The 13,909-nt window shown below is 42.6% G+C and overlaps 1 protein-coding gene across 5 annotated transcripts in view; it reads left to right on the forward strand.

Moving 5' to 3' along the window:
• GARRE1 (granule associated Rac and RHOG effector 1) overlaps positions 1-13,909 on the forward strand; it is a 58,441-nt gene that overhangs the window by 39,236 nt on the left and 5,296 nt on the right. For all 5 annotated transcript variants that reach the window (XM_038147872.1, XM_038147871.1, XM_038147867.1 and 2 more), the window contains 9 exons: positions 228-368; positions 655-750; positions 881-1,042; positions 2,020-2,178; positions 6,519-6,616; positions 7,939-8,064; positions 8,524-9,509; positions 12,680-12,845; positions 13,703-13,837. In XM_038147872.1, the coding sequence (XP_038003800.1) occupies positions 228-368; positions 655-750; positions 881-1,042; positions 2,020-2,178; positions 6,519-6,616; positions 7,939-8,064; positions 8,524-9,509; positions 12,680-12,845; positions 13,703-13,837 (2,069 nt within the window). The remainder of the gene's footprint in view (positions 1-227; positions 369-654; positions 751-880; positions 1,043-2,019; positions 2,179-6,518; positions 6,617-7,938; positions 8,065-8,523; positions 9,510-12,679; positions 12,846-13,702; positions 13,838-13,909) is intronic.

Below are 13,909 nucleotides of genomic sequence, written 5' to 3' on the forward strand. Positions count from 1 at the left end.
CCATGTGCTGTACAGGTTACATCACAGTTCTGCTTCCAAAGTGGCAGTAGAAGTTGAGTAAGTTATAATAAAATCTCCTCCTGGTCCTTTCCCCCAAGTGCTGCTTCTCATCTCCTGTAGAGGATTTTAAAGTCTGGGGGCTTTTTTGTTCTTTTCTGAAATTTAATTAAGCCTGACCTGGTTTAATGCTGACCCTCCTCACCCTGGATTTTTATTTTTCATTACAGGCCACATCTCGACTGCGAGAAAGAGGCTGTGATGGATGTTTGGCAGGAATTGAAGTTCAGCAGCTTTTCTGCTCACAGAGTGTGGCCATCCCTGAACATCAGCTCAAAGAGCTAAACATGAAAATTGACAGCGCTTTGCAGGTGGTTTTTCAAGTCTGCTGCTTTGATGTGCATGTAGTACATACAGTCAGTGGGTCAAGGAGTGAAGTAGGGAAGGAGTGTGTTCCTGCAGAATTGTGTACCACAGACAGCTCAGAGGTATTTGGGAATTACAGCTTTGGAGTCTGACATGATAAATGCGTGTATGCCATAGGACTGAGTGGGGTAAATCCTTGTACCCATCCCTGGCTGTACCCAGACACAGTGACTGTGTGCTTGCTTCCTTGCTGATACACCTGTGCTATCTCAACTTTCTGTTTAATGTCAGGCTTACAAAGTGGCTCTGGAGAGCTTGGGTCATTGTGAATATGCAATGAAGGCTGGCTTCCACTTGAACCCAAAAGCAATTGAAGCAAGTCTTCAGGTAGGATCTGATTAACCTGCTCTCTTTCATCCCTCCTCACCTTGAAAAGGGTACTTAAAATACACAAACATTTGGACCCATGTTAGGATTTTCTAATGTCTTCATTTCTTCTGTTTGATCTGCCCTGCAGGGCTGTTGCAGTGAAGCTGAAGCTCAGCAAACAGGAAGGAGGCAGACTCCACCTCAGCCCATCCAGTGTGAGCTGCCCACTGTCCCTGTCCAGATTGGATCCCATTTTCTGAAAGGAATCTCCTTCAATGAGTCTGCAGCAGAAAACCTGAAGCTGAAGACGGTAATGACTCCAAATTAACCACAGAAATAAAGATGGGGGAGAAAGAGTAGAGTTCATTAAAATGTAGAGAGCAACAGTAATAGAAGTTCCATGCCAAACCTGTGTTTAAAAGTGCTTTTTTTCAGCCTGGCTTCCTGTGGAAACAGGATGTTGATAACATTGTGGGGTTACACCTGTTTGTGATAACATTTTGACCACCTGAGCAATTTTGGTCAAATACGAGAGAAGCACAGGCATAACAGGCATAGAGATCTAGGATGCAATGAAGCATCTGTGAACTTTTTGAAAAGAGATGTGTTAGCTGTGAAGAAGTACAGAGGAAAGTGAGCCCTTACAGATTCCCCAGCCAGTGGTGCATGTCAGAGCCTTCATCTTCTTAGGCGCACAGATAAATCAGCCCAGCTTGGTAGTGAGGGAGGTGCTTGAAAAAAATACTTTGTAACAGAGCTCCTTCTGATGTCATCTTACAAACTGGAATCAGTATTTTAAAAAGAAGCTTAAATTATGGAGAAGTTAATTGTATTTTCAGTATAAACAAATGGAAAATATGTCCATTCAGAAGTAATTTGGGCATTTTTAATCAGCACTTTCACTTTTTTTTTAGATAAACCCAGTTCCTTGCTCCTGAAAGAGTTGAAATAATAAGTTGCTCAAAATGCTGCTTTTCTGTTGTCTTTGAAGTGCTTTTTGTAGTTTTGATTAAACTGCAAAGAATATAAGCAGAATATATTGCAAGAATATAAGCAGAAATACTGTTTATGATTTTGGAGCAGTATTGTGTTCCAAACAGCAGAGACAATCTTCCATATTTTTGTTCTGGAATGGAACTCTCCCAGTTATATAAGACTGTTGAGAGGTTGCAGACATTATGGCAGTTTGAAAAGCATGTAGAACAATGAGAAATCCATCTGGAAGCATTGCTGGTACCGTTTGTGAATCGTGTGTTGGGTAGGACAGAGTGTTTATTCTTTTTGCAGCACACAATGCTGCAGTTGATCAAGGAAGCTGGATGCCACAATGGACTCACCCCCCGGGACGACTCTCCCGTGACTGAAGTGCTGAACCAGGTCTGCCCTTCCACGTGGAGAGGAGCCTGCAAAACTGCTGTGCAGCTGTTGTTCGGCCAGGCCGGACTGGTAGGTGGCTACCAATGGTCTCTGGAAAACAAAGGTTATGTGAACACCCTGAAGAGAAGCTAGGTGTTTTGGAGTTTAGAAATTAATTTGCAGTGTCTTACTCTGTGTTGCTCTGTTGTTAGTGCTGCAGTTAACTTGATTTGTGAGCAAAGTGTGTCCTTGTACAGTGGGGTCTGTAGGTGGTGTCTGTAGTTGACAGGAACAGAAGAATGCACCAGGTGCTTCCTGGTCTCCATTTCAAGTGAGAACACAAGAAATGAAACTTCTGCTTCCTAGAGAAATAGAAATGCTTTCAAATCTATAGATGACCACGTTTAAAAAAAAACCAACTAAACAGACCCAAACACACATCTATCCCCTCTCCAACTGGCTTCAAAACCTGCCATTTTTTCACTTCCTCTCTGCTTTGACTGGAAGCTGAGTTTCCTGCCCAGCACAAACCAGCAAGTCTCTGCACCAGGTAATGCTACCTGACATCTCCAGCAGAGCACAGAAGAGTTAAATGCCTTCTGCAGACATTGTGTTCTCGAGGGGAAGAAAACCAGTGGAATTTACAGTGTCTAAGCAGCTGATAAAAATAGATGCTTGGAACATACTCTGATAAGAAAATGCATTTGTGCTCCCATGACTAATTACTGCAATCTCTGCACCTAGTGAAGTGTTCGTGCATGACATGTGGGTTTTTTGGACTACTGTGAGTAGGGGAAAAGGCTGCACCTTCAACTAGGAAGGAAATGCAAGGATAAAGGTACACTGTAGCCTATGATAGTTTTCTCAAGTATTCTTTGAATTGTCTTTAACCTACAGTGAGTTAAATGCTTCTTGCTGGTTCATTGCTGATTCCTTGTTCAAGGTGATGGGCACCATGAGGGCTTTGTAATTAATTTGTGATTAAAGGATCCAAATAGCTGCATATTTTAAAGTCTGTTTTTTAGACAAATCACACAGCTGGTTAGGTGACCTAGACCTTCCATCCTAGCAAATTAAACCATGTGCTTTTGGCTCATGGATTATCATGGATATCATTATCCAGTAATGTTGAATGATAAATTGGAAATGATGAATTTGCCAGATATTTCTATTTTAGGATCTCTTTGATACTAGATATCAGATCTTAGATAGTCTCTTAATAGTAATACCTGTTAGAGAAGTAGGTTGAAATTATGCTGGAATTCTGACTATTCATATAATGGCAGCCTAAAATCAAAGGTGCAGACCATCACTGTCAGGACAGCAGTGCCCCTGCTGTCAGTCCTTACTTCACAGTAGGATTTATCAAATTTCTACTTAGGTGTTTTGAAAGAAAACATGTATTAAATACTAATGAATAGAAGGAGGTTTGGAAAAAGGGTAGTGTTGAATGGGATTGTGTCTTCAGCTGCCACAGTTGGTGGTAGGATGCTGGGAGTCAGCAGTGAGGTACAGGAAATGAGGCCAAGGAGGAAGGAGTTTCTCAGCAGCCCTTTGGGAGTGTGCTGCAGTCCAGGAGCAGCTCGTGGCTCCTGAGTGTCTGGATGGAGAGTGCCTGGGAGGATGCTGCACCTTCCTCCGTTTCCTTTCCAGGGGGTTTCAGTGTTGTGCACACCCAAGTCCTGCCCTGAGGGGTTTGAGGAGTGGCGTGAGGCACATTTGGAGTCAGGAATCTGGAAATCTGGTGTCCCCCAGTCTAGACAGAACGAGTTAGACCTGCTGCTAATTGAAGCACTGACATTCTTCAGGTTTGTCATCACTTTTGGAGAGTGTCACCATAAAACTTGCTTACACGTTCTCCCAAATGACAGTGCTGAGCTATGGAGTTTCACTTGTGTTGAATCCTGAATGTCTCCAAAGATTTTTGTATGAACATCAGGTTCTGAAAGTAGCAGGCTTCTCTCTTCAAAGACACATAATGAGCTGTGCACGTGACAGAAGACCTGCAAGCCTGCTCTCCTTCATTCTCACTTTGATTTGTTACAGTTTAGAAGGGGGTGAGGGTTGAGGTTTTTCTTTATAAAATATGTGCCATCTTTTTTTTTACAACATCCAATTATGCTTGTATGTAGCTTCATGCAGTGACAAGAAATTGTAATTTGGGTCTTTAAAGAGTTCTTTGGGTGGAAGGGAGAGAGGAAGCACCTGTAAAACAAGAACAATGGATGTCTGAGGTACAGGAAGCTGTTCTCTAAGCACCACCAGGCGGGGAGGGAGGATGTGTTTATTTGAGGTTTATTTTATGAAGAGGGCAGATAAATGAGTCATGGCACAGTATTGTGTAGGCTTTGGTGTGCGGCTTTTAGGTACTGGGCTCTCTGCATTCATTCACAATTGTGTGGATCTGTATCTTAAATGCCCAATTAGAAAAAACATTACTTGGCAGTCTCACTGCTTTTAACCTATCTTGTGCCCTTGTGCCTTTTAAGAAGTGACTCATTAAGTGTGGAAAGCACAATGAGTGGTGACTTAGTTTGCTTGGTTATTTTGGGCTGTAGTTTCTTAGCATAAATAATTTGAAGTGCTGATTTTCAGTTCTTACCTTAGCACGTATATAATAAGAATTGCATTCTGAGATTTGGGTCAGCTGATGAAATCTGTATGTTTGAATAAAAATGATATACATTCAAATAGCTGAATTCAGAGGATGAGCAGAAATAAAACTTCCAATTGGCCTCATGCAAAGAGGTTAACAGATAATTCTTTTTTTTGTGCTAGTAGGCATAGCAAACACCAGCATGCATTGCAGAAACACTAAATCCCCTAATAAAGTTTAAATCCCAGCTGACTCTGACAGATGTTGAGAAATTTAAAGCTTTTTGCAAAGGGAAGAAACAAAGGTTTGTCCTGGGGGAGGAACACCCCAGCAAAGCCTGGACCATGGGCACCAACCATGCACCACAACCAGAACCTGACACAGGCCTGCACAAATCAGTTTCACCTGACTTCAGGTCTGAGGTGCAAACTGTATTTTTCCTGGGAGTTGAAAACAATCTCTCCTGAGTTCATTTCTCCTTATCACAGTTATGAGGAGTTACCTGTTAACAGTTAGTAACTGCTATCAGAGTTATAAATTACCCCTGCAATAGGGCTGAATTGCAGATTGCCAAATTAAATAAAATTAAAATATACAAATACCAAGGAAAGACTACTGGAATTGTCCTGTTACAAAATGAGAGGTATTTTCAGGGGTGGATGATGGTGCGGCCTTTTGTCACCATGCTTAGACATGTTTAAAATTGAATAAACCTGGGCAAATGCTTAGAGTCAACTGAAGGAAAAAGAAGGCCTTATGCTATTATATTTGGAAGGTGGGAAATAATTATGTTCAAGTGTTATTTGATGGTTCTCTTAAAGTGAGAGAGAAGAAACTCAGCATTATATTTCACAATTTTTCATACCCAGTAACAGACAACCAGTTAGAAGCAGGACCAGTGTAGGTTAGGTGATGGCAACAAAGTCAATAATGTCCCTTGAGGCTTATTTATACCAGAGGACTTTTGCCATTTCAAGGATAAATGGTGCAGCTAATCTGCTAGCCACTGAAGCAAGAATTGCTGACTGCTGCCAAAAAGCTGCTGTTTCAGCATGACCAAAATAGGAAATTATGGAAATGATCAGAAAGGCCAACCCGCACAGACTGGACAACAACAGAAAGCATGAACCAAATATGGAACTTACTGCCACTAAATTAAAGGCTAATGAAGCTCAGGAGAATCCATTCCTTTTCCATTGTCTAAAAAGAAAGGTTCATGACACAGGGTTGGTCTTCAAGGCTTTCCTCTCCCATATGTCTTCCTGATGTCTTACAGGTGGCTCAGAGTCCAACAAACTGAACAGTCCCTTTTCTTCCCTTTATTTAATCAGGAATTAATAATAGTACAGTTTCATTAGGTAGAAAAGAGAAATGTTGGTGTGGAATTTTATAACCTTGAAAGGGGGGGTTACGTTAGGAATTTTGAAGGGTTTCTGGCTGAATATTACTTGTCTATATCATACCATGCACTACAGTGAAATTATTTAAAACATTTTGCTGAGCAGATGTTTGGGAGCTCCTAGAGTAGTAACTGTGCTAAACTTCTCAAAAATACTGAGAACTGGCAGCTGGTAGTGACATTGTGGTGCATTACTACAGGATGTAACTGAGAAGAACTAAGTCCTTGAAATACAGGTTTCTGTACTAAACTAATTTTATATTAAAATAGAAGTAAATTTACAATGATTTCGTGAGTTAGTTTTGTTTTATTTGGGTTGTTTTTTGGTTTTTTGTACCTATAGCATGACTGGGAGGGGAGATTATTAGAGTTTAACTACAGGAGTGATAAAATAACTAATTCTTAAATTTTTTTTCCTTTTATTTTTTTCACTAGGTGGTTGTGGACACAGCACAGATTGAAAATAAAGAAGCCTATGCTCCTCAGATAAGTTTAGAAGGATCAAGAATTGTGGTGCAAGTTCCATCAACTTGGTAAATAAAAATACTGTATTGCAGATTGTGACTGAAATACATGGGGAAAATTGTTGCAGTACAAATGGAAATGAGAACATGCACGATTATGGCACAGCTTCCTTAAGTTCCTCTATCTGGAGTGGTTGAACACCTCCATTCCTGACAGGCTCCTCTGTAGGAGGCAAGGCAAGAGAGGCAGTGCTGGGAACTGAGACTTGTAGGAAATGTAAAAGCTTGCTGATAAAAGAGAAGGTTTCAGAAATAATAATCTACCAGTACTAGTGCTGTGCTCCGCCCTGGCAGGTCCCAGCTGTAGCTCAGCAAGGCCAAGAATGGGCTGAGTTAATGGGAGAGCCTTTGCTCTTTCTTCACTGGGCTGCTCTTCAGGTGCTGCTGTGAGCCATGGACCTCTGGGCTCCAAGAGGTGCTGTTCCTGCCAGTTGAGGCGACTGCCTAGTAAAGAATGGGTGATCTGCGGGTTCTGAGGATTTCTTCCCGTTCAAAGCAGTGGGAGCAGGAAGCAGTGGCAGCTCTTGTCTCTAATTGAGAAGGAGGCAGTGTTAGGAATTTCAGTAGGACACATTCGATTCACTGCACTCCTTACAGAGGCAGCGTGTTCCCAATGGTGCTGCTGGCACGTGCGGGGCAGGAGTGTCCCGGGGCTGCGTCCGGGGCAGGGGAGGAAGGGAGGGAAGGAGGAATGTATGTACGCATACACGGATGGTGTATGTCCTGCTGCTGTTTCCGGGGGGGAAGAGAGGAAGGAAGGAGTGTCCCGGGGCTGTGTCCCGGGGCAGGGGAGGCAGGAAGGAGTGTGAGTGCACGTGTGTGTCTGTCTGGCGGTCCGTGTGTCCGTGTCCCGGTGCTCCGGGATCGTCCCCGCTGCCCGTGGACGGCTGCCGGGGGCAGCGCCGCCTGCCGGCGCTCGGCGGTGCCGCGGGGAGCAGGGTCAGCCGCGCCTCGCTGCGGGACGAGCGGACAGCTCCACGCAGCCTGCCCGGCTCAGGCTCTCGGCATGCGCCGCGCTGTGCCAGGCTCTTGCCGTGCTCCAGAAAGGGGTGTTGAGTGTTCTGTGTTCGTTGCTGCTGTGCCTGAGCTGCGCCTGCTGAAGAGCTCTCGTCAGCGGTGATTTCAGTGTGCTGTACTGCTGAAGCTCGCAGTTAGGTTAGCTCTGTTCCACAGCAGGCAGAGCTCAGGCTGCAGCCCAGGAATCCCTAGGCATTCCATGTCGTTCTGCAGGACTGCAGCAATTTGCCTTCTGTATTCTGACTGATATGGTTCAATTGTTTAATGTAAAAAAATCAGCATTTTGATTTCTAATTTAAACTTAATGATGACAGGTGTCTGAAAGAAGATCCAGCAACAATGTCTTTGCTGCAGAGGAGTCTGGATCCAGAGAAGACTTTGGGCCTGGTAGATGTGCTCTATACTGCTGTGTTTGATATACACAGGTGGAAGGAAGGAAGGTACGTCTCTTTTCTAGTTCAAACTAAGCTGTCACTGTTGAATTATCTGTGCTGAGGGATTTGATAGTGCCAGCTCATCAGAAGGGAAAACAGGAGTGAGACACTGTTAATCCCCACAGATACCTCCTGGGTACATCCAGAGGCACGGGAGACTGCTTAAAACCAAGCCAGCAGCATATCCAAGGGTTAAAATGTATTTGCTTCTCTCTTACAAAAATACTTGATTTATATTAAATTGGTCTCCATTTAAGTCTTGAAGTAAAACTAAAATTTAAGGAGTGGAAAGTATTGCTAATATGAGAATAATTTGCTTTGTTACCATAAGAAGTAGCTGGTGGACTTGGCAGTCTTTGGTGTTGTTTCTTTCTTGAGCTATTACCGAAATACATGTTTTCCCCCAAAGTACAAACTCAGTGATGTATTAGGTGGTTTGAAATACATGTTTTTTTGCTGATGCAGGGAGCAAGCTTTGCCTTGTATTCAGATCCAGTTACAGCGTGAAATCTCAGAATTTGGGAGCCAAGTTGACATGCCGTCGGGGAATGGAAGCAAATCTTCAGGGGGTCTGCAAAAGACATTCTCAAAACTGACTTCACGGTTTACAAAAAAAACTTCCTGCACTAGTACAAGTAACACAGGAAGTTACTCAATCCCCAACACACCTTCCAAAAACGTCTTCATAAGTTCCAGCTCAGAGGAGAAAGCTAAAATGCCCACTAACGTGGACGCACGGTTGCAGAACATCCTGAACATCGGTAACTTCCCTCGGAGCGCAGATGCCCTGCAGCCAGTGCAGAGCACAAACCACCAGCTCGTCAATGGGTTTCTAGTGGAGAGACGGGACAGCTTCTTCAAACCAGATGATGGCAAGGATGACAAAGGTATGAATTTACCAACTGACCAAGAAATGCAGGATGTTATAGATTTCTTGTCTGGTTTTAACATGGGCAAATCGCAGCAGACTTCTCCGATGGTGAAAAGAAGGAACTCTGTTGCATCCTCTACAGCAGCAGAACAGAAGTCAGGAGCAGTTCAACAGCAGCCGCAGTCTGTGTCTCACACCCCGCTGCATCCTCCTCAGCAAGGCTTGTCCCAGCAGCAGTCCCAAAAGCAACAGCAGCAAATGCAGTATTACCAACACTTGCTTCAACCTATTGGACCACAGCAACGTGTACCTGCCAAATGGCTCAGTAATTCTTCACAGCAGCAAGCTCCGGCTGTTGGAGCTGGGTTATCTCATATAAATCAGTGGAACAATCCTGGTTTTTCAGATTTAAGCTCTGATTTGTACAGCTTGGGTCTTGTGAGCAGCTATATGGACAATATGATGGCAGAGATGTTAGGACAGAAACCACAAGGACCTAGAAACAACACATGGCCAAATCGTGACCAAACTGACGGAGTGTTTGGGATGTTGGGAGAAATCCTGCCTTTTGACCCTGCAGGTGTGTGTCTTTTCCTTTATTATGCTTTTTGTAAGAGTCCTTTGTAAAAGAATACTGTGAAATATTGCTGGCAATAATTGTCATTTCCCTGTGCTGCCCACCGGATGTAAGGGTGCTGAGCAGTGCAAGCAGGGATTTGTGTGTGCTTATTTGCTTTTTTAACAGAAGGTGATCTTAAAACTCTCAATAAGTAAGCATGGGAACTAATTCCTTGTTTCTTGTCCCAGTTGTAGTAGTCTGACCTTTCCTATATGGAGCACACCAGAGTACTGAAAAGATACTTAGAGATGATGATCCTCCTACACTTAGTTTGTAAAATTGTTTAAAATCAAACCCTTGAGCTCAGGTGTGTTCCCTCTCCTCAAAATTATTCTTCCTACTCTTTAGCAGTCTTGTAACCTGGGGATACAGCTGGGTTGCATCTTTCCCATATCCCCACATTTTCCCTCCAGTGCTCCCCAGTTCCCTGGGAGTCATACTGGTTCCTGTTCCACAGCTGGTTCTGCAGTGACAAGTTTGGATGTCAAAGGATTAGAGACTAAAGAGCAAGTGCCATGAGATTTGCCACATGTGTTTGGACCACCAATAAATTGCAAATATAGATGAACTGAGATAAAATTTTAGAGTCATAAACAAATATCTACAGACCAAGAAATTGACTGTGGAATTTAAGAGGAGATGAATCCCCATGTGGGTCATTGACTTGAGAGCTGGACTTGATGATCCTTGTGGGTCTCTTCCAACTCAGAATATTCTGTGATTGTGTGATTCTGATGGTATTATTAAGAACAACTTACACAGCTGCTACCTTGTAAATGTAACTTCTGTTGGCCTGGAACACAGCTGCGGGAATGTTGTAGCGTGCATTTATGGCAGCTGCCTGGAGGGAGGAGCAGAGAACAGGGAAACCTTTTATCAAAGCAGGGCTCAGTTTCCCGTGCTCATTTGCACTCGTCTGTGTATGGAATGTGTAGGCGGCTCAAACCAGCTCCTTTGACTCATAATTATGATCGTTATTTTGTCAACTTACTTGATTAATTAGTGGAGTTTCTATGGCAAAAATAGCCACCATACCATAGTTACATTGGTGCTTAATAACGGTAAGTCTGAATTAGCATCATCTTGGTTAAACAGACTTAGGGTATAGACTTAAGGATTATCACAGCCTCTAAGGAAGGACAGAATTATTAGCAAGTACTAAGCCCATGTGTGTGTGGGGAAAAGAAAGCAGGTATGCAAAGGACTGACATTTTCAGCATTTGAAATCCATTCTATTTCTGTAGTATTTTCCTTTTGCTGTACAAAAAACTACTTGTTTTGTTCCATTTGATGAATGTCAAGGACGTAGAAAGTGATACTTTGAAAAGGTGACTTACTCAAGTTCCATAAATGTGCTCAGTGGATTAAGGTACACACTTCTGCAGTTGTAGTGATAAGTAAACAGTATTTTTCACAGATCCGGCGTTTAAAAAACCAAAACCAAACAAAAATCCTTCCACTTGAATACTTTTCCACTAGAAAGAACTTTTCTTCACAGAACTTGCCAGGTTGAGCTATGGTGTAGAAATTTGCATTTTAAGCTTTATTGTTGTACAAAAAGCTGTAAACCAGAAAACCGCTTTTCATTTCCAGGGTTTCCTAGGCCTGTACATTTGTCATTTGAAACAAAACACATTACTTTTTTGATAAATACTTCTAGAGTCTGAAAACAATGTCTCTCTTCAGATGCAAAACTGCTGATTAAGAATTTATAAATTGAAATTTATGTCTTTTCATGTTGAAGGCCTAACTAGTCCCAGCAATGTATTTGGTAGTCTTTAAGTCATCACTAAGAACATGATGAAGGAACGTTGCAATAAGACCTAATAGAAGGAATGCTGGTAACTCCAATCTTTTGGAGTAAAAAACTATCTGATAAAAACCTGTTCAGCTGATGTTTTTAGTGAGGTAAAAATTAACACAAGCTTCTGTTTTGAATATAACCAGCACTTTAGAACTTAATGCGGTCCACAGGTTATAAAGCCTGGATGTCCTTCAGAATCCATCTAGACTCTGTTCTTAGGTCTGAGGACCTGTCTGGCTTCCAGCCTCATCTTAAATAGACAGGAAGGTATTTCAGAGGGAGGTGACCTCATTGTGGAGGTCTTTTCTGGATGTGTCAAACGAGAAGAAGGAAACATATCTTCCAAATGCAGTATTGAATGTAGGGACCTGTTAGATGAAAGAGGTTTCTGCTTTGTGAGCTGTGCAGGATTGTTGGATGTTCTTCAGTCTTCAGTCAGTCTCCAACTGAGGCTGGCAAGCCAGCAGCTCAGTACTTCCCACTGCAGTTACTGTGCATGTAGTCTAGACATTTTCCATAAATCCAGTCCGACTGCCAAGTTTTTGCTCAGGGAAGAAAAAAAGGCAAAAGAAAGAGAAGTTGTGGAAACTCAGTTAGTGACTCATTATCAGCAGTCTTTTGAATACAGCAATTGCTTGCTCTGATAAATGGAACATTTAAAACACTTTTGGATTAAGGCTTTTGCTGTGTCTGCTCAAGACTCTGCTTATTCCTTATTGAATGCTTGGGACACAAAAAGGATGTTGAGAATGGAAGAATTTTTAAATTACTGTTCTTTTTCTGTAAATATAATTCTTATTCTGAAATATTTTGTAGTCAGAATGTTTCAGAATGTTTTCAGAATTATCTCATCCTTATAGGAAGGAGGCAGTTTTGGCCCTCTGTGTTCAACCAGTGTGATCCAGGCAGGATCACAACATAGCTGGAAACCATGCTGCACTCTGGTATCAACTACAGTAACTGTTCTTCTCTTTTTCACATGTGTGGACAAATGTACAGTGTCCATTTCATCAGTGTCTGCTGCTATTGGACCTTTCAGCATAGACATGATCATAGTACAAACACAATTTCCCTGACGGAATGCAAGGGGCAGGTGTACTTCCATGTGGTAATTATTATCCACCGTGGATGCTGTGTATCTCATCTCTGTAAAACATTTCCTGTTCAGTGTTCTTCACTGCTCCATGAAGACCTATCCACTGCTGGCTGCCATTTATCATCAGGGAGGCAATTGCTGTGGTGTGGGGTACAGTCAAACCTAAAGCATTGAAAGTGCAGCAGAAGTAGCTGAGTGTCAGCAATGGACTTGTTGGTTTCTTTCATTCAGTTGGCTCTGATCCAGAGTTTGCCCGCTATGTTGCTGGGGTGAACCAGGCTATGCAACAGAAGAGGCAAGCACAGCACGTCCGGCGTCCAAGCACCACGCGTGGCAACTGGCCTCTTCCTGATGATCCTCATAAAACCTGGCCCTTTCCTGAGTATTTCACCGAGGGGTAAGAGACTGGACAGGCTGGATTTTTTTTATTGTGGAACTTGATTTTGCACCCAGACTTGGCAGAATGTGGGAATACTGGGTTGTTTCAGTTGCTGCTGCATCTGTGAAAGCTGCCCTTCACTGTTAAGAGTGAGCGATGTGACCCTGCCTGCTTTGCTGATCCCAAGGCACTGACATGCTTGATGTCATCTTTGGAGTGGCATGGATACTGACTGTGACTCCAACTGAGGAAATACGGAATCTATAGCTCAGACGCATTCAGGAGAGTTTTCTTTGAGTGTTTAAAAACAGCTTTAAGACCTAGTTTTGATGAAAAGTGATGCTGTCCAGGTTGCGGTGCCTGACTGAATTTGGTTTTCCAGATTTTAGCCTCTTAATCCTGATACTAAGAGGCAGGTACCTCACAGCAGGTACATTTGTAGTTTTTAATATCTTCCTAATTATAACTATTTACTACACGAGACGTGTTTCAAGATTCTCTGTCCGTTTGTCCGTAATGTAAGAGCACTGAGTCTCTAGTGTAAAACCAGTAGGATGGATACGTGTTCCAGCTCAGTTTTGCAGTGAAAAAGTTAAGTAATTAGTGATTCAAAACCTAAGCATCACTTGTTTCTCCTTCCTGAAAAGAAAAGGTGCTTCTAACTGGTATAATTATTGTAGTTAAATATATACAAAGAAGCTGTAACAGACAGCAGTTAATGTGACCACTCAGAACTAGTGAAAGTGTATTACTGGCACATTTTACCAAGTACTGAAATGTTGTGCTCTGAGGTATCACCTGTGACAAAGATTCAGAACAACTGTCTGGACCAGGCACTGTAAATACAAGGACTAATATAACTTTCTGTCTTGCAGTGATGTGACAAACAGCTGGTCTGGTACTCAAGGAGACTCTGCCAGCTCAAGCGATGAGACCTCCTCAGCTAACGGAGACAGTTTGTTCTCCATGTTCTCAGGGCCAGACCTTGTTGCTGCTGTAAAGCAGAGGAGGTGAGCAAAATGAACAGAAATAGACCACTTTGTAAGATTCCTTTTGTTTATATGGAATTTCATTTGAGTAGC

The sequence above is a fragment of the Motacilla alba genome, chromosome 11, assembly GCF_015832195.1.
Source record: "Motacilla alba alba isolate MOTALB_02 chromosome 11, Motacilla_alba_V1.0_pri, whole genome shotgun sequence".
NCBI classification, from domain to species: Eukaryota; Metazoa; Chordata; class Aves; order Passeriformes; family Motacillidae; genus Motacilla; species Motacilla alba.